At 40.2% G+C, this 15,794-nt stretch overlaps 2 protein-coding genes across 10 annotated transcripts; both read left to right on the forward strand.

Annotated features, from left to right (window-relative positions):
- Positions 1-396: 396 nt before the first annotated feature.
- On the forward strand, positions 397-7,865 carry lca5 (lebercilin LCA5). 6 transcript variants are annotated; one of them, XM_056404876.1, is made up of 10 exons: positions 397-759; positions 1,181-1,293; positions 2,506-2,921; positions 3,331-3,572; positions 3,709-4,014; positions 4,352-4,489; positions 4,611-4,707; positions 5,026-5,162; positions 5,275-5,452; positions 5,571-7,865. In XM_056404876.1, exons 2-10 carry the CDS (start codon positions 1,289-1,291, stop codon positions 6,479-6,481), a joined length of 2,430 nt encoding a protein of 809 aa, XP_056260851.1. In that variant the 5' UTR covers positions 397-759; positions 1,181-1,288; the 3' UTR covers positions 6,482-7,865. The 6 variants fall into 6 exon arrangements, with proteins under 6 accessions (XP_056260851.1, XP_056260855.1, XP_056260853.1 ...); XM_056404880.1 differs by having other exon boundaries at positions 1,181-1,286; XM_056404878.1 differs by having other exon boundaries at positions 1,184-1,293.
- A 50-nt stretch (positions 7,866-7,915) lies between these two features.
- On the forward strand, positions 7,916-14,364 carry fam167ab (family with sequence similarity 167 member Ab). 4 transcript variants are annotated; one of them, XM_056404888.1, is made up of 3 exons: positions 7,916-8,151; positions 10,889-11,469; positions 12,685-14,364. In XM_056404888.1, the coding sequence occupies exons 2-3, from the start codon at positions 11,104-11,106 to the stop codon at positions 12,946-12,948; spliced, it is 630 nt and encodes a 209-aa protein (XP_056260863.1). In that variant the 5' UTR covers positions 7,916-8,151; positions 10,889-11,103; the 3' UTR covers positions 12,949-14,364. The 4 variants fall into 4 exon arrangements, with proteins under 4 accessions (XP_056260863.1, XP_056260864.1, XP_056260862.1 ...); XM_056404889.1 differs by having other exon boundaries at positions 11,094-11,469; XM_056404887.1 differs by having other exon boundaries at positions 11,097-11,469.
- The last annotated feature ends 1,430 nt before the right edge of the window (positions 14,365-15,794 follow it).

Raw genomic sequence — 15,794 nt, forward strand, 5'->3', positions numbered from 1 at the left:
AATAGTGTATTCTTCATAGAACCAACATCAGACGTACATATCTAGAAATATGCTGTTCTGACAGACTGAGTGAATGCACGCGTGATGTGTCCTGAAAACTTTTCCACAATTGAAATATGGATTGCACACTATGGGTAAGAAATCATATCAGCATCTGTGATTTTTTTTTTTTTTAGTTTCTATCATATTTCAGGATAGGAGCGAATTAATGACATACAAAGTAAGTATGTAACATAATGCTGGTATAAACCACTGTAAACCACTTTTTATAACCACTGTATATAAAAAGTTTTTTTTTTTTTTTTAAACATTTAGCTATGTATGTCACAACACGTACTACAGCGCCACTCTGGTGGAAGAATGTAATTTCAGGAAGTGCTGCGGTTGCCATGGTGCGGCGTCAGCGGCTGGACTGGAGCAAAGCTCAAGGCGTGGACTGAAAACAAAAAATAGTATCTGGACGCCCCTGACTGGCAGGATTACTCCGTGCTGCTGCTTCATTTTGGATAATTACAGATTGGCGCATTTTTAAAAGGACAGTCATGACTGTTGCCAAAAAGGGCGGATGGCTATGCCTACTTATATCTAACGGTACTTAAGATTGCTAAAGTTCATGCTAGTTAGCTTGCTAACAGTTAAAGCTATGTAGCTCACGTTAGCCAATCGAGTCCGAACACGAAGCTCTCTATTGCTACAAAGTTAAACGAAAAGCAAACAACGCCAGCAAGATTTTTTTAAAGTAAACGCGGAAACGGACAGGTTAGTGCCAGCAGACTCTGAACGGTAAAGCTAAAAGACATCCCACCTGTTGATGGTAGTTGTTTGTTGCCATCTTAGCATTAGTTTGCAATAAGCTCACCCAGCACTGTTAGCTTTGTAGAACCAATTAAACGCTAACATTTTCTAATGTCTGTACGCCGAAATGCTTTTGGCATGGTCTCCCACTTTTTTCTTCTATTTACATCTATTTGATAATGCTGCATGTGAGTAGAGGGCCCGTAGATGTGTCGTTGGCTTCAGGTGCTACATTGTGTTGCTTTTACTTAGCAGGTAGTCTGACAACAATAGCAATGCACCTGTCAACAGCAGACGGCCTACATTAATCCAATCTGTCACGTCAGGTACGGCTACTACTACCGCTGTAGTAAGCTCTTGGTTACAAGCATCTGTTGGTTTTCAGTAGGCGGCTGCAGAGAGTTTCTCAGCTAACCAAAGAGAGTTACCAGGAACCCGGAGACAATCAGACATTATCATGATAAAGACGACAGTGGTGACTGGGATATGATGTATGTGGTGAGTGTTAAAATACTATCTATTATATTCTAATCTATTAAACAGGCAGATTTTCCTTTAGGCAGGGTTTTATGTTATATTAATCAGGGTAATTATTTCAATCCATTCAGGTAGTTCATATTGAAAATAAAATGTTGTTTCTTATGAGTAAAATATTTTTGTTACTGTCAAAATGTTTTTAATCATCAAAAATCAAAGTTTGAATGATTATTATAAAGGTGAAAAAGCTCATGTAAAAAAATGCATGTAAAAAGAAAGTATCCTTTAACAAACTATATAACAAAGCTTAACATTGTTTTCAGAAACGGGTTTGTATCGGTTATGAGACCTCTCTGCCCTGCTTGACCTACAATGCTGCTCTTCTCTATGGTGATGCGGCTGTGTGTACTGGTGTTGCCATTGATACTTGCCCATCAAGTGATTCTATTATTGTCCAGTAGATGAAAGGGCCAGATGACTGTATGACCTTTACATCCCATTGACACAAATACGAAGGAGCATACTCCTTCCACAGTATTAAGTATGAATCATATGTTTATTCTTCAAATTCATTAAGGTTGTGTGGTCTCTTACAGTAAAAATAGACTGACTTAGAAAAAAAATAGAAGAAGAAGAAAGTTTTTTTCACATAAGATATATACAGAAAGAAGACATAAAATATAACCAGTATGGGGCACACTAAATATTCAGTATGCAACATAATATCTACAATCAACACAATGGGAATATAAGTTACTTCTACGTCATCATTTTCTAATTTTTTCTGTATCCCGTGAATATGTGTGTACATGTGCATCTTATTGCAGTGAGAAATAATATTCTGGCTGTTTTAATAAGCCATTAGGGCAGACAGGGGGCAGGCTGGTATTTAGTATGAAGCAACAGTGGTGTGGAATAGTGATATCATACAACATTCAGCCTCATGGAAAATTCCACCTCATGTGTATTGTCGCTTAGTGACCAAGATACACAATACGGAAAAGCTGAGAGAAACCAGTTAGCCTAGCTTCTTATTACTGTTCTGGATGACTTTTGAGAATGTTTTTCTGGGTTGTTCAGTACAAATGCTGACATCAGTTTATCAGAGGACTTTTACTGTAAGCCTGTTAAATCAGGTAAGGTACATCTTGTACAAGTAGAGAGAAAATATAATACAATATTATTCAAAGTCTGATTTGTTTCTTTTCCACTTTCTGTTTAATTTCAACACAGCATTTCTTCTAAAAGTGACAACATGGAATCTGAAAAGGCCACTGACCTGTATGAAGACAACCGGGATGTTGATCTAAGTCGCCAGTCCCTCCAGAGTAACAAGAAAGATTCCCGAGCATCATCCTTCCAAAAAGATAAAAAGAACTTCAGGGACAAGATCCAGGATGATGATGAAAAAGACAGCAATGTTGAGAGTAGATCAAAAACCAGAACCTGGCATTCAGACCCTGATCGGGATCAGATATCAGATGGAGAGGGACGGAGGAGTAGTGGGTCATTTTACTCAGAGGACTATGAAAATGAGTCTCTGTCAGAGCGTTCGCTGTCACCATACTCCCAGTCCCGGACTCCATCCCCTACTCCTCAAAGAGGAGTGCGGGCAAAGAAGATTTCTAGCAGCCCCCTCTACAAGACAGGTATGTAAAGCAATGAGGTGTTCGAGTTTGGACTGATAAATGAATGAAACTTAATCTCTATCGGTTAAATTTTTTTTACTGTCCAGGTGATGGCAGTGTAGGGCAGATATTAACATGGTGATTTATATAGAAGGAAAAAAACCTCTTATGAGGATACGATTTTTACAAGCAGTTTTCACTCTATACTCACAAATAATTGTTATATTCCTGAAGTTCCATTTGAATATTGTAAAAGTTCTTACCAGCAGCTTTGCTGGGCTAATATTTTCTATGTAGTGTCAACCTTAACTTATATTCACCATTCAATTGGAATGCACTTAATGTCAACGTGTTTCAGTAATGGCTTGTAAAAGTAAGTGTTGATTGACTTTTAAATTATTTCTACATCATGTATGTTTCTATCTTGTAGGTGGTGTGGGGCGCCACGGTGTGTCCCGCCCACAGCGTCTAGGTGGCCAACCTCTGATCCAGCAGCATCGCAGGGGAGTGCGGGCACAAAGCAAGGAGTCCACACCTCCTAAAGACCTGGACCTTGTGACCAAGCGGATGCTTTCGGCCCGTCTGCTTAAGATCAATGAATTGCGTAACGCTCTTGCTGAGCTGCAACAGCGAACTGATGAGCTGCAGAGGGAAAACCGAATTCTCAGACAGGTAGGCCTAACCCTCTAATTTGATTGGGGTTGAATATATGGGACCTGGAATGGTATTTGTTTTCTTCTTTTGCTTACTCTTCACCTTTGACACCTGATGCATCCTCAAATGGAACGTCTTCTTTTCCACACTGCAGCTTCAGGTTCGTCAAGAGAAAGCCCTGCAGCGCTACGATGACACCGAAAGTGAGATTTCTCAGCTGCTGTCCCGCCACGCCAACGAGACCCACGTGCTGCGGGAACGGGTGAGGCGCACTCAGGAGCGGGAACGGGCAGCTGAGCGGCGGATGAAGGACAGCGAGGAGCAGCTCCAGAGGAGTCAGGTGACCATCGCTCGGCTGAAGAAGCTGGTCGACCGGCGAGAGTTAGGAGCCAGGGATGAGCTGAGCCGCAGGCTGGAAGAAGAGAAGGCACGGGCTCAAGAGGCAGAACGTAAGATTAAGGTAAATATATCAAGGAGTTCATTTATTTACCTAGTTATTTATTGATAAAGCTGAGCTCTGCAAATGTTTTACTTTTGTGTCCCTCTGAATCTAAGAATTTAATGTTTAGTTTTTACTACATTTTTGAATGAATAATGCACGTTATTGGCTATTGCATTCAAGTCAGTGAATACAGCAATCCAGTAAACACTGCCACAAGAGGAGCGTAGGCAGTTTCAGATTGGACAGAATTTGCCCTACTGTTGATTTATTTCTGAACATCAGCTTCACCGTGTCTTCTTGAGATGTAGCTTAGAGATTTGACTTAGTGCATTTGTGCAACTGTGTATATCTGAAGGAGCTGGAGCGTAGCATGGAGCTGAGCAACAGTAGTTACCAGAGACAGTTGGCTGCAGAGAGGAAGAAGACCATCAGTGCCCAGGAGGAGATCAGGACCCTGCAGGAGGAGCTGGAAAGACTGACAAGTAAACTTAAGGTGCATACACACAAAAACATACTTTAAATAGCCACTGAAACAAATTGTCTTCCTTTATGACTGTGCATTAAGAGCAGCTTGGTCCATGTATAACATTTTGGTTATTTTTGTTTTCTTGTAGGAGAAGGAGAGAGAACTAGATACCAAGAACATTTATGCCAACCGCATGGTGAAAGCCTCAACAAGAAAAGATACTGACAGTTGCGCAAAGCGGAAAGGTAGGACTTAACTGTTGGGTTCTGTCTATTTATCACAAAACATAGTAATGCTTTTATTGCTTCTATGGTCATGGAAGACGTGGAACAGTCAAAATAATTTTTTTCTTTACCAAGCCTGTTACTGTCCATGTTCATGCAGATTTCAATGGGCTTCAAGGAAAATTTGTTAATCTAAAAACTTTTATCACTCAGACTTTATCAACAAAAAATGACAAACATGGATGCTAATAAATATTAGTGCTCTTTATCAAGGCATGGTTAGGAATAGGCTTAGCAAAATTGGCTCTGAAATGTACTCTGCTTTTATTTGACATATAGTCCCCAGCAGGAACAGCACCAAGGCAGTGCAGACTGAAGACGGGGCATCTAGTCTTGATTTCCCCACACCTCCCCCCGCCATCACTGATGCCAATGATTACAGTGAACAGGGACCCGATGAATACCTATCACTCAAGGTAAAGTGTCTTCCGCTCACCTTTCCCTCTAACCACATTTCATCTTCTGCTTTAGTACACAGTTTACCACAGTTATTTATCATTCACCTGTTGTAACTCTTTCCCTTGACAGGAGCTTGACAGAGTGGACAGACAGGTGGAAACAGAAGACAGGCATCCGAATTGGGAACAGCAGAAGATGAGAGACAGGGAAAAAGAAAGAGACAAGGAGAAAGAGCAGGAGAAGGACAAACGGCAACTCAACCAGGAGCTGAATATGCTTGAAGAGAAGGCAAAGAGAATAAGAGACGGTAAAGACAAACGTATACGTACACATACTTAAATACAACTTAATTGCATGAATTAGTAAAAAGCATGAGAAAGCAAGAGTGATTACTTTTACCTAAAGGTAACACACCTTGTCCACAGGCTGGGAGAAAGAAGACAGAAAGAAGGCAAGTTCCCTGTTTAACCAGAAGGAGGAAGAGAACAACAGGAAGCGTGGTCATGTCCAGGAGGAGGTTGACAAGTGGAACCAGGAGGCTCTGGCCAATCAGCAAGTAGCAGAAGAAGCATTTCACAAAAAAGAGCAACTGCTGGCTAAGATGCGTGAAATAGATCGCCAAAACCAGGGAGCTCTGGAGTCCATGTTTGCTGCTTCGAGTTCTTCTGAGTCCATTAAGAGTACCAGTGACCATTCTTCTCCTCGTCCTCCTGAGCAGAGGAACCATACCGCTTCAATTTTCAGCCTCACAGAATCTGAGGTTTTGGCCAGTTTGCGTGCTGGTGCTGGAAGCAGAGAAGGTGGAAGGAGAAGACCAGGCGTAGAGGGTGCAGCAGTTACAACAGGAATGGGGAGAAGAGCAATACGCACCCAAATCTCCAGTGATGACTTGGCGTTTGGAAGCTACGCGCCTTCTTTTGGACTTTCAGCTTCCCGGGGGTCTTCTGGTTTCCCTCCACCTCCACCCAAAGAGGATAGGGACTCTGCACTAGAAGCAATAGGTGTTTTTAGTCTCAAAGGGGTGGAGACAGAAAAAGAAAAGGACATGGAAAAAGGAGTAGGGAAGGACAGGAAGTCTAGCCTCATGCAGCAGCTATTCGGTGCCCTGGCCACAACAGCCGGTGACTGTGTGGGCACCTCCAATACAATGGAGGTCCTCAGTAGTCCTCCAAATACCAATGGAGTACGTTCAAGAAGGGACGGACTGTTCAGCTTCAGCTCAGGGTCTTCCACTCCTCCAGCATCCTCTTTAAGCACCCTACATGTAGCAGATAGCAGACCTACCATCCGTGCCATCACCTCATTTGATGATGACATAGAGGAACTGACTTTATGAAAGTAATTTGGACCAGAGGTACTCAGTCTCATAGTAGGTAATCACATCTGTCAGCTACAGAATTAGACACCATGGGATGATTTCCAAACTATAAGAAATTAAGTGAAAAGCCTGGTCTATAAATGTTGAACACTATTGACATTCCAATAAAAAAATTCAACATTATAACAATACCAAAAAGAAGGGTAAGAAACTGTGCAAAGTATCTAAAATACTATTTGACTATATAAATGAGAAACAATTTAGCCTGTGTTACTGTCTTTAATGTTTCATCATGTAGAAAATGTAATTGAATGTGGTTTTCAAGCATTCAAGTGACTATACAGAAATTTTTGACCCTTTGATTTGTTTTAATACTAGTTGCACTTTTTATGACTTTTATTTTTTGCAGTTGTTAAATCTGAAGACATGTTTCCCTGGTTGCAGTCCAGATTTCCAATCAGAATACGACTGGTAGTTGATGTGAGCAACACAAAGTCTGCAAAGCTGCAAGACAAAGAACATATTGTCTAATAAACACAGAGACCCGACACACAAGCAGTACAGACACACTGAAACTGGATGCAAATCACATTTACATTTCACATTTTAGTGCTTTGCCATATTTTGTAGTAATAAAAGATAAGTTGCAGTTATAATTCGTTGGTCAGGGATCCTGGATATTTTTTTTGTATCTTACTTGAACAAAATTTATCCCATAAAATTTGGTAATCCTTTAAATCTTTTATTGTCCATGCCAAAAGAATTTACCACTGAGTGAAATGACAATCATTCTATTTGTAGACTGATTCCTGAATGAATCACCAGCACTAAGATATTGAGTGTTTGCCACTAAAGATTCAGACCCACTAACACCAGCTCACTTGTCCCTCCTTAAACAGTGAATACCTATAATTCCTGGCACGTTCCAGGGCCCTTGTCCCCTGCACTGATATGTCTCCTGATGGCTGCACTACACTGACCTGACAATCAGTACTAAAACAAACCACCAGTGGCTGTAAGAGAAGCTACCTGTTGAGATTCAACTGTATTGAACAAAATAGACAAAATGCTCTATTTTTTTATCTCTATTTATTTAGTTATGTTGTATTCACAAAACTTATATTCCAAAATGAAAAAATCTTTGTAGAATCGTTCAGCAGCTCTTACCACACTAAATCAGTATATTCTTCCGGATATCTAATTTTTACACGTTTTAAGGAGCTCTTTGTATTTATTCTTTCCAAATTTAATATAGTCATTTTCGTAAGGGAAATAGGTAACCAATGAAAACTTTCTGGTTAATATTTTGCACTTATCCAATTGTATTGTTTTTTTGTTTTGTTTTTTAAAGTTGTATTTGTTGTATTTTGTTGAATGAAAATAAATTATAGTAAGAGTGAAACTGTTGCCTGCCGGTTATCAGACTGTGGCGCACTTGCAGTAATATTCATGCGGCGGGAAGTCTGATAGGGATTCCTGGGACGTCTCCAAGCAACCAGAACCTGACGCAACGTTCCCGCCCCTCCTCCGGTAGCTGTCTGCTCAAAAACAAGTGGACCGTGGAGCTGTAGAGGGGATAATATCAGAGAGAGAGAGAGAGAGAGAGAGAGAGAGAGAGCTGGAGATGGTCTTTCCTGATTCAGGGAGTCTGAGTACAAGTTGAAGCGCTGCTGGGAGATTCCTACCAGGTAAATCAGCCTTACGCAGTTTGTATTGGTGTGTTTCAAATGGTGCCGGTGGGTTACTCACCAAACAGCAAGGCTTCTAGCTAGAGGAGGCTGGAGTGAATGAGTGCTCACGTGTAGAATATGTGGAAGTAGCATCACCCGGTTTAAGTAACTTGAACATTTCATAGTCTTTTTTTTTTTTTTTTTAAATCTTAAGTTTTTACAGAAATTACTTTAAGCTATTTGAAGAACCACGTTATTGTGGTGAGATAAGATAGAATGGGCAGCATGAAATTAGGTTGTGAAATAACTAAACCTGGACTCAACTTTATATAACGACATTCCCCCTTTATGAGCTAAACTGAGACTAAAACAACCTCAAGTGAATTATTTAAGAAAATAAGGTTTTAGTTGTATTGTATCCAGCTGTTGATGTTATTTCCCACCATTTCTCCTTACTAAATGCTTACTGTGTGTTTGTGTGCATGTGTTATGCATGACTGCAACCCATCCCACATAATTAAACAAACATCAAATTTCAGGTTGTATAAACCCTGTTTAACTGAAGGAATGATGGCAGACAGGAGGAATTATGTTTGATGCTCACAGCAGGTTCACAATGATACTGTAACAACTGTCTGTGAATGTGCCAATTCTTTAGATTCATCCCTCCTTTTCTGAATACAACAAGAAAAGAACACCTGTTGATAGTTATAGCCAACAAGGTTTTCTCTCTCCCTCTGTTGTGATTGGTTTAGCCTGTAAATGTGGTACTGTGTGAACTTAAGACTGCTTTATTAAGTTTCTGTTGCCATAATGAAGGAATCCAATGTGCCACAGTAATGTGGTGTTTACCTTTATGAATGGCTTTTGTGTTAACATAGGCTTTTCATCTTTGAGCTAACCCATGATACTGCTAATGATTTCTATGGATAATGCTCTCCTTGTACTGTATATCAACACTGCAGATTGAAATTCAGTACCTCTGAATGGGAATGACTCAGAGGCATGTTATGTTATAGATCGGAGAGATACACACTAAAGCCTGATTAGTTACCCCGAGGTCACATTTGTTGTCTGCATTTTCCAGATAGGAGAGCCAGACTTCCTAAGCTCTTCAGCCAGATGAGGTTTTGGCATTTCATGTTCCAACACCACAAAAATAAATTTTATTGGTGTGGCAACACTGCAGCTGGATGTTGCCGAGCAATCAAATTCTGCAGCCTTGAAACCATAGGAATGTATGGGTGATGCTCCGCGATTTGGATGCCAGTTAGGACATTTGGATAATGGGGATAAATAATCATTTTAGATTAGTCAGCGTGTGCGTTTGCCCCAGGCTGCATTTGACATTCAGGATGTAAACTTTGTGTCTCTTGAGATGAAGATTTCCTGCTGGTCTATTGAAAAGTGGCTGGGTTCACCAAAGGTGCCTCTTAAATGATCAAGCAGCCAAAGAGAGGCTGGTTTACTGTTATGATTTGAAACCCTTTATTTCTTCATAACTGTGATCATAGCGCGTTGTGTAATATTTGCTTACGCACACTTTTCCCTATCTTTCTAAACCTCTTAGCTCTGCTGTTTCCTTTTACAATCTAAATCACTTCCTCATTGTACATACATGGTCTTTAGCGACTCTTTAAAAATGCATGTGGCATGGATTTTCCCTATCCTTTATTTGTGTCCTGTAACAATGTGGTCTCCAGAGACACACTGATTCCTGTAGAAAATAAGGAGAGGATCCATTCCTGCACATTCATAAGTCAGCTACTATGCACACAGTCAGAGGTCTATTTTACCTTGCAAAACAGCCAAGCCTATCATTAGATACAAGGGCAATGACTTCACTGCTGGTGTGCTGTACCCATTATGGAATAACTGAGTGCTAACCACTTACTGAGTGCTTGAGGACTTTGTAAGAAGACACTGGGCAGAAAGTCTGCTTTTGCTGCTGCTTCTGTAAGTGTGTGTTTGCTATATCATTTAAGGGGCTGCATTAAAGATTTAGTTTGTGACTATTTCCTGAGTTAGTCTTGCTTCTGGGCCTCCAGACTCACCCCAGTGTTTTTAAAATGGTCACCCCTTAAAAATGTAATGTAACTTTTTTGCCATGTGAGCAGCCTGACTTTTCCTTCCGTGCCATGAGGTTGATATTATTGGTTTTAAGTTAAATATCTTCATAAATATTGGATGGATTGCCTTGAAATTTGGTGCTTAGGTGACAAAATCCATGTCATATAATTTCCTTAAAAAAAAAAAACTACAACAAACAACTAACTCTGCCCATGTGGAGTTGTTAATAATATGCCCACAATGATCAGAGTCCATTAAAGTTATATTTGAAGCATCAGTGCAACATATGTTTTGAGCTGTAAATAGAAGGGTTTCTTTAAAAGAGCAAGTCTACCAGCCACTGTGCCCCGCTGTTGTTGCTATGGTGACGATTTGTTCCTGTTAAATGAAAATCTTCGAGGTGTGTTCCCTCAATGTGCTTCTCCATTAATATTTGACATGCAAGAAGCCAAATGCTCGATCTATATCAGTTTACAGCATTACAGTAGAAGGTGAACAAAATTTCAATATAATCACTGTTCAGTTTATGTTATACAACTGTTATAGAACTGAGCCTGTCATGCCAAAGTTGAGGTGCAGCCTTCTTTACAGATGTCATATCACTTGTGTCGCTTGTCATTTGGAAATGGTTGTCAGTGGTATTGTCAGCAAATGTTTCATAACTTGCTTCTTCTCTCCTCTGCAGTTTTTAAGATTATCTGCCTCTGAAACACTGATGGATCCATTAAAAATCCTTAAAGATTGACTTGCCTGGCAAATATCAGATAAATTAGATGCAAGGACAAAAAGTCACAACAATTGTTATTTGGAACAAGAGAGAGGCCCCCAATGAAGAGCAGATGTCTTTCTTTTTTATTTTGACACATTTTTGAGGAGCTTCTTGTATTCAGCAGATTTACGATGGACGCCCCCTCGTCTCCTCAGATCATGGTTGACAGGGTCGGTGTCTCAGACCAAGCAGAATGTGGGGAAGATGTGGATTTGCCTACAGATGACCATCTCGTGACCTTGAAGGCCTTGGCAGAGAAATTAAGACTGGAGACCCGGAGGCCTTCTTACCTGGAGTGGAAAGCCCGGCTTGAGGCGGAAAGCTTCAGAGAGTCAGGAACTGGAAAATGCCCGATTCAAATGGAGCCTGAAAGGAAACTAGTCGCACCCAGGGAGGCTGTAGTCAACTCTGATGTGATTGAGTGCAAGTTGCCATCAGGTGTGCTGAAAGGATTTGGGAATATCGATGAGGCTCTGAGCTGGCTCAGGAGGGAACTGGTGAGACATTGCTGCTTTACTAATGTACAAATTTGTCATCGATTTTCCCACATATTTGTTTAGGTTGCACATTTCAGAAAGTATTGTTGGACACTTCAAGATTCAAATACACATTATTTCACATTTTGAAGAAAAAATACTTGCGGTTAAAGGCCAGAGACAAAACTGAGATAACTTCATGCCACTTAGCCAATTAGAATTTAACAATGCACACAATGTCCAATTACCATCCTGAAGAATCCAGTCAAATTAGTGAGTGGCATTGATTGGGTCTCAGGCAGTGGCATCTGACATTTCTTACACACAGTTTTTGCAATTCTAATCATTTTACTCTGCTCAATTACACAGCACATTCACCCACGCTTTCATAAGCCTGGACTGAGCACGCAAAGAAGCACTGACAGAAGCAGACTCAAACTCGCACAGTATGTGGCCACAAACATTTTGCACAAAGACAGTGGACACAAAGAGATAAAATTGAGAGAGCTTATGTTGAGCAACTCGTTTATGGATGTCCCACTGTGAGTTTTCTTTTTAGATTTTGTCACACAATAAGGACTGAAAGCATGGACCTTCAGCGAATCTAAACCATGTGAACTATGGATAATCTGTTGTTTGATGGTGTTGAAACTTACTGAGTAATAAAAACAGTTAAACATATAACTAAAATTATGTTTAGAGCAATAGTTTGATATTTTGAGAAATATGCTTAATTGCATGAGGTGGGAAGATCGATACCGCCCATTTTTGTGTGCTCAATATCAAACTACAGCAGGAGACAGTTAGCTTAGTAAAAAAAAAAAAGTGCCTCCCAGTAACTCCAAAAATCACTAACATTCCTGCAAAAGTTCTTGTTTTAGGGCTGTCTCTTATTTTAATTATCAGTTAATCTGCCAGTTATTTTCTTTGATTAATCATCTTGTCTGTAAAATGTTTGTTCTTTTGTCCAATCAACATTCAAAACCCAAAGGTATTTAGTTTGCTATCATACACGACATGTAAAAGAAAAGATATAACGAAACCATCTCCATGACGACTGAGAAAAAAGAATTGCTATTCAAAAGAATAGCAACATTTTCTGTGGTATTTTTACTTGATTACAACATTTAATCTTTAAAATTCTAGTTGATGAACTGACTCATTAATTAATTAACAAGTGGTTTGAGCACATGTTTCCGTCTTTGTGTCCCTTCATCTCTGTCTTGTTTTCTGCAGACCGACATGCGCTTGCAAGACCAGCAGCTGGCGAGGCAGCTCATGCGGCTCCGCAGTGACATCAACAAGCTGAAGATTGAGCAGACGTGCCACCTGCATCGCAGGATGCTCAACGACGCTACCTTTGGCCTGGAGGAGCGGGATGAGTTGTCAGACCTGCTGTGTGAATGCCCGGTGACCCCGGGCCTCGGCCTCTCTGCCCCGCTGAGACTCATTGGTGTCACAAAGATGAACATTAATTCTCGCCGGTTCTCGCTATGCTAGTGGGTCCTGAGACCTGAATACAAAACAGCTTGTCTACACGCCAGCCTTGGCCATATATTAGTGATGAAATCCTTTGTGCATTTAGGGCTTGACCACGTTGTTGTGAGGCCCTATAATCAAAGAGAGAGATTTAGGTAATGCATATAATTTAGAAGAAGAGTTTGACTGTAGTAATTACATATATAATGTTCATGCCACTAAACCTTACACGGCAGCTATATACAGCAACCTTTCTGTCTTAAAACCGCAGCTGAGTTTAGACCTTTAAGGCCATCATGACCTGAAGCACAAAACTAGTTTTTAAACTGACTGACTCACTAATAGTGACTGAAGTAAATCACTTTCAAGCTTATTAATATTGTTACCACTTACCTTATACAGTACATTTCTATGAACTGGGGTTCTCAAGATTTCTGTCTACAAGCCAAGATTTATCAAGCAGAGGCCGAATATTTAACCATTACTGCATACAAACCTCTGTATGATGCTTTCAGTGACAGTTTACTTTATGGAAATGTTTAGTGCTTTTAAAAAAGATGCCTTAATGTTGATTAGAATGCATATTTTATTTAGCAAGTAGTAGTATCAATTTAGGGAGTATAGTTTTTTTGTAGAATATGGAAATGATTTATTCTTTACAATGGTTGTCAAATTGAACTAGTTTTCCTTTTGGTTGGAGTTGGCCCTTTTCTCTTACGGTTGACCTCCAGCCAGGAAGTAACTATTTGAGATCGCATTGTCTGTTTGAATAAAAAACATGTTGTAGTTAAATGGATAAAGATTGAATTATAACCCACTGTACCCAATGACATGATTAGATGGCTCTTGTTATAACTCTGTTGGCAGTTACTGTATAAATTGATTTAACATTGTATATATATATACTCTGAGTTTGGGGGGCTTGCATTTGATATGTGAGCATATGAAATTCAGGTCAGCTATTTCCTGCCTATCTCTCTCTCACTGCAAAATAAAAAAAAAAAAAACTATTATCACAATGCACAGACCATGCACTAGGGAAATGAGTTTCAGGGTTTGAGATGCCTCTCCCTGTGGCCCAGATATGTTATAATATGTTCTGAACAAAATCACAAACACACCCAAACATCTTATGTCAACCTTTGAAATGAGGACTGATGTGTGTTACTGCTCAGACCATTCCAACATTATATGATCAACTTTCTGTACCGACACAATACTTGGCCTTTGGCACAGTGTGCACCGTCCCGGGAGCAGTGGGCACAACGCCACCTGGCAAGAAAACAACTGTTATGTCGACTTGATCTTGTGTTAATAAGCCTATAATCAAATGCAACATGCCTTAAAACTGATTTGGTAAAATATGATACCCATAATGTCAGTGCTAACATCTTTTCACAAATGTACTGGAAGTAAATAATAAATCAAGAGACCGGATGTATTACTTATTCAGCCTTTAATTTGCTGTTATCAGAACAAAATCTCACCAATGGCTCTTGATTTTAACTTTTGGCCAGAAAGTGTTGAAATATTCCTCTAAGCTTTGGAGCATGACATGAATTGTCATCCCACCTCCTTTCTTCAAATTAGCCTCAGTCGTTTTTGCGCTAATGCATACATTTGTGCATACTGTGCAAGAACTTGTGTCAACAGTTGGGACCAGCTCCTGGCTCCCAGAGCTTTGGGTACATGTGAAGACATGAGCATCGAGGTCATGAGTTTTTGCATGTGAGTGTCAGTGAACCCCATCCGCTGTTCCCTGTGTCCTAGAGAGCCTCAAGTGGCATGTAATGAATGACTTTGTTGAGCCCGAGATTTTCATGCATGAGCTCCAGCTTTATGGGGGCTTATCACTGCTGAAAGCCACAACTCCTTTTGACTGAAAGGCTGCCAAAGGGGCCATCACATACATTTTCTAACAAGCTGCTGGCGGATCAAGGTGGTTTCATTTCTTATTCCTTTTTGATGACTTTTTTTTTTTGGGGCGATATTTAAACTGTTATGAGGAGGTAAATATTATGCAGCATTTTCTAAATCCAAAAACAGTCTGCTCCAGAGAAAAGGGAAAACAAAAAGGACTTGTTTAGACTCCAGCTCTGCCCAACAGCTGTCCCCGGAGTTTGCCATTTTATTAATTTCATGCCTAAACCATCTCATTTGCATAACAAAATTACTTGACAGGCATAAAATCAAGCACTATATCTGCTGTTGAAGCATGAAGACCAGATACTGTATAACCGGCAGTCCTGATGCCAAAATTAGGCCACGTTGAGAGTTTAAATAAGCAGTTGGATTCAGATGATTTGGATGTAAGCACTTTCCTCCAGTTTGATTTTTAAATATCTTAAAGAGGGATGCCATCAGTTAATTTCTATTTTTACCGTTTGTCTACCAAGAGCTTTTAGTCTGATGTCCACGCCTGAGAATGTAGGTGCCATTCTGTTCCAGGAATATAACAGATGTGACACCACAGAGAGGCACTTCTCACCATGACTGCGCTGCAAACTCAAGCATGAATGGCTGACAGAAACCTCAGCAAGGTGAACCACAGGGTGAGACTGGCGAGAATCCCAGACTGCAGTATTTTGGAGGAGTGTCTCGGTACGTCTCATCTCAGCAAAGATTTACTGTAAGGACAAGATGGTTAAAGACAAAAACACCACAGTCCAGAGAGGAACACAAAGACAAAGAGGATTTAAATGCATTAGTTACGTTATAAGTTAGTCACCATGTTTGGATGTTGACTTAGGTGATGTAATGAAAAAATTTCCTATTCCCTCATTTTTGACGATTCAAGAGCTACAACGTTTCCTGATCACCATTAGTGATTCAGTGGAACACAGTTAACAAGCAAACACTCATTTTTA

Source organism: Seriola aureovittata, chromosome 19 (assembly GCF_021018895.1).
Source record: "Seriola aureovittata isolate HTS-2021-v1 ecotype China chromosome 19, ASM2101889v1, whole genome shotgun sequence".
Lineage (NCBI taxonomy): Eukaryota > Metazoa > Chordata > Actinopteri > Carangiformes > Carangidae > Seriola > Seriola aureovittata.

Bases quoted from the DNA above. Each gene is read 5' to 3' on its own strand.
- lca5 (XM_056404876.1), top strand. The intron at 3,573-3,708 runs GTAGGCCTAACC...TCCACACTGCAG, and splicing joins AAAACCGAATTCTCAGACAG to CTTCAGGTTCGTCAAGAGAA. The intron at 4,490-4,610 runs GTGCATACACAC...GTTTTCTTGTAG, and splicing joins GACTGACAAGTAAACTTAAG to GAGAAGGAGAGAGAACTAGA.
- fam167ab (XM_056404888.1), top strand. From the start codon at position 11,104: ATGGACGCCCCCTCGTCTCCTCAGATCATGGTTGACAGGGTCGGTGTC. The intron at 11,470-12,684 runs GTGAGACATTGC...TGTTTTCTGCAG, and splicing joins GCTGGCTCAGGAGGGAACTG to ACCGACATGCGCTTGCAAGA.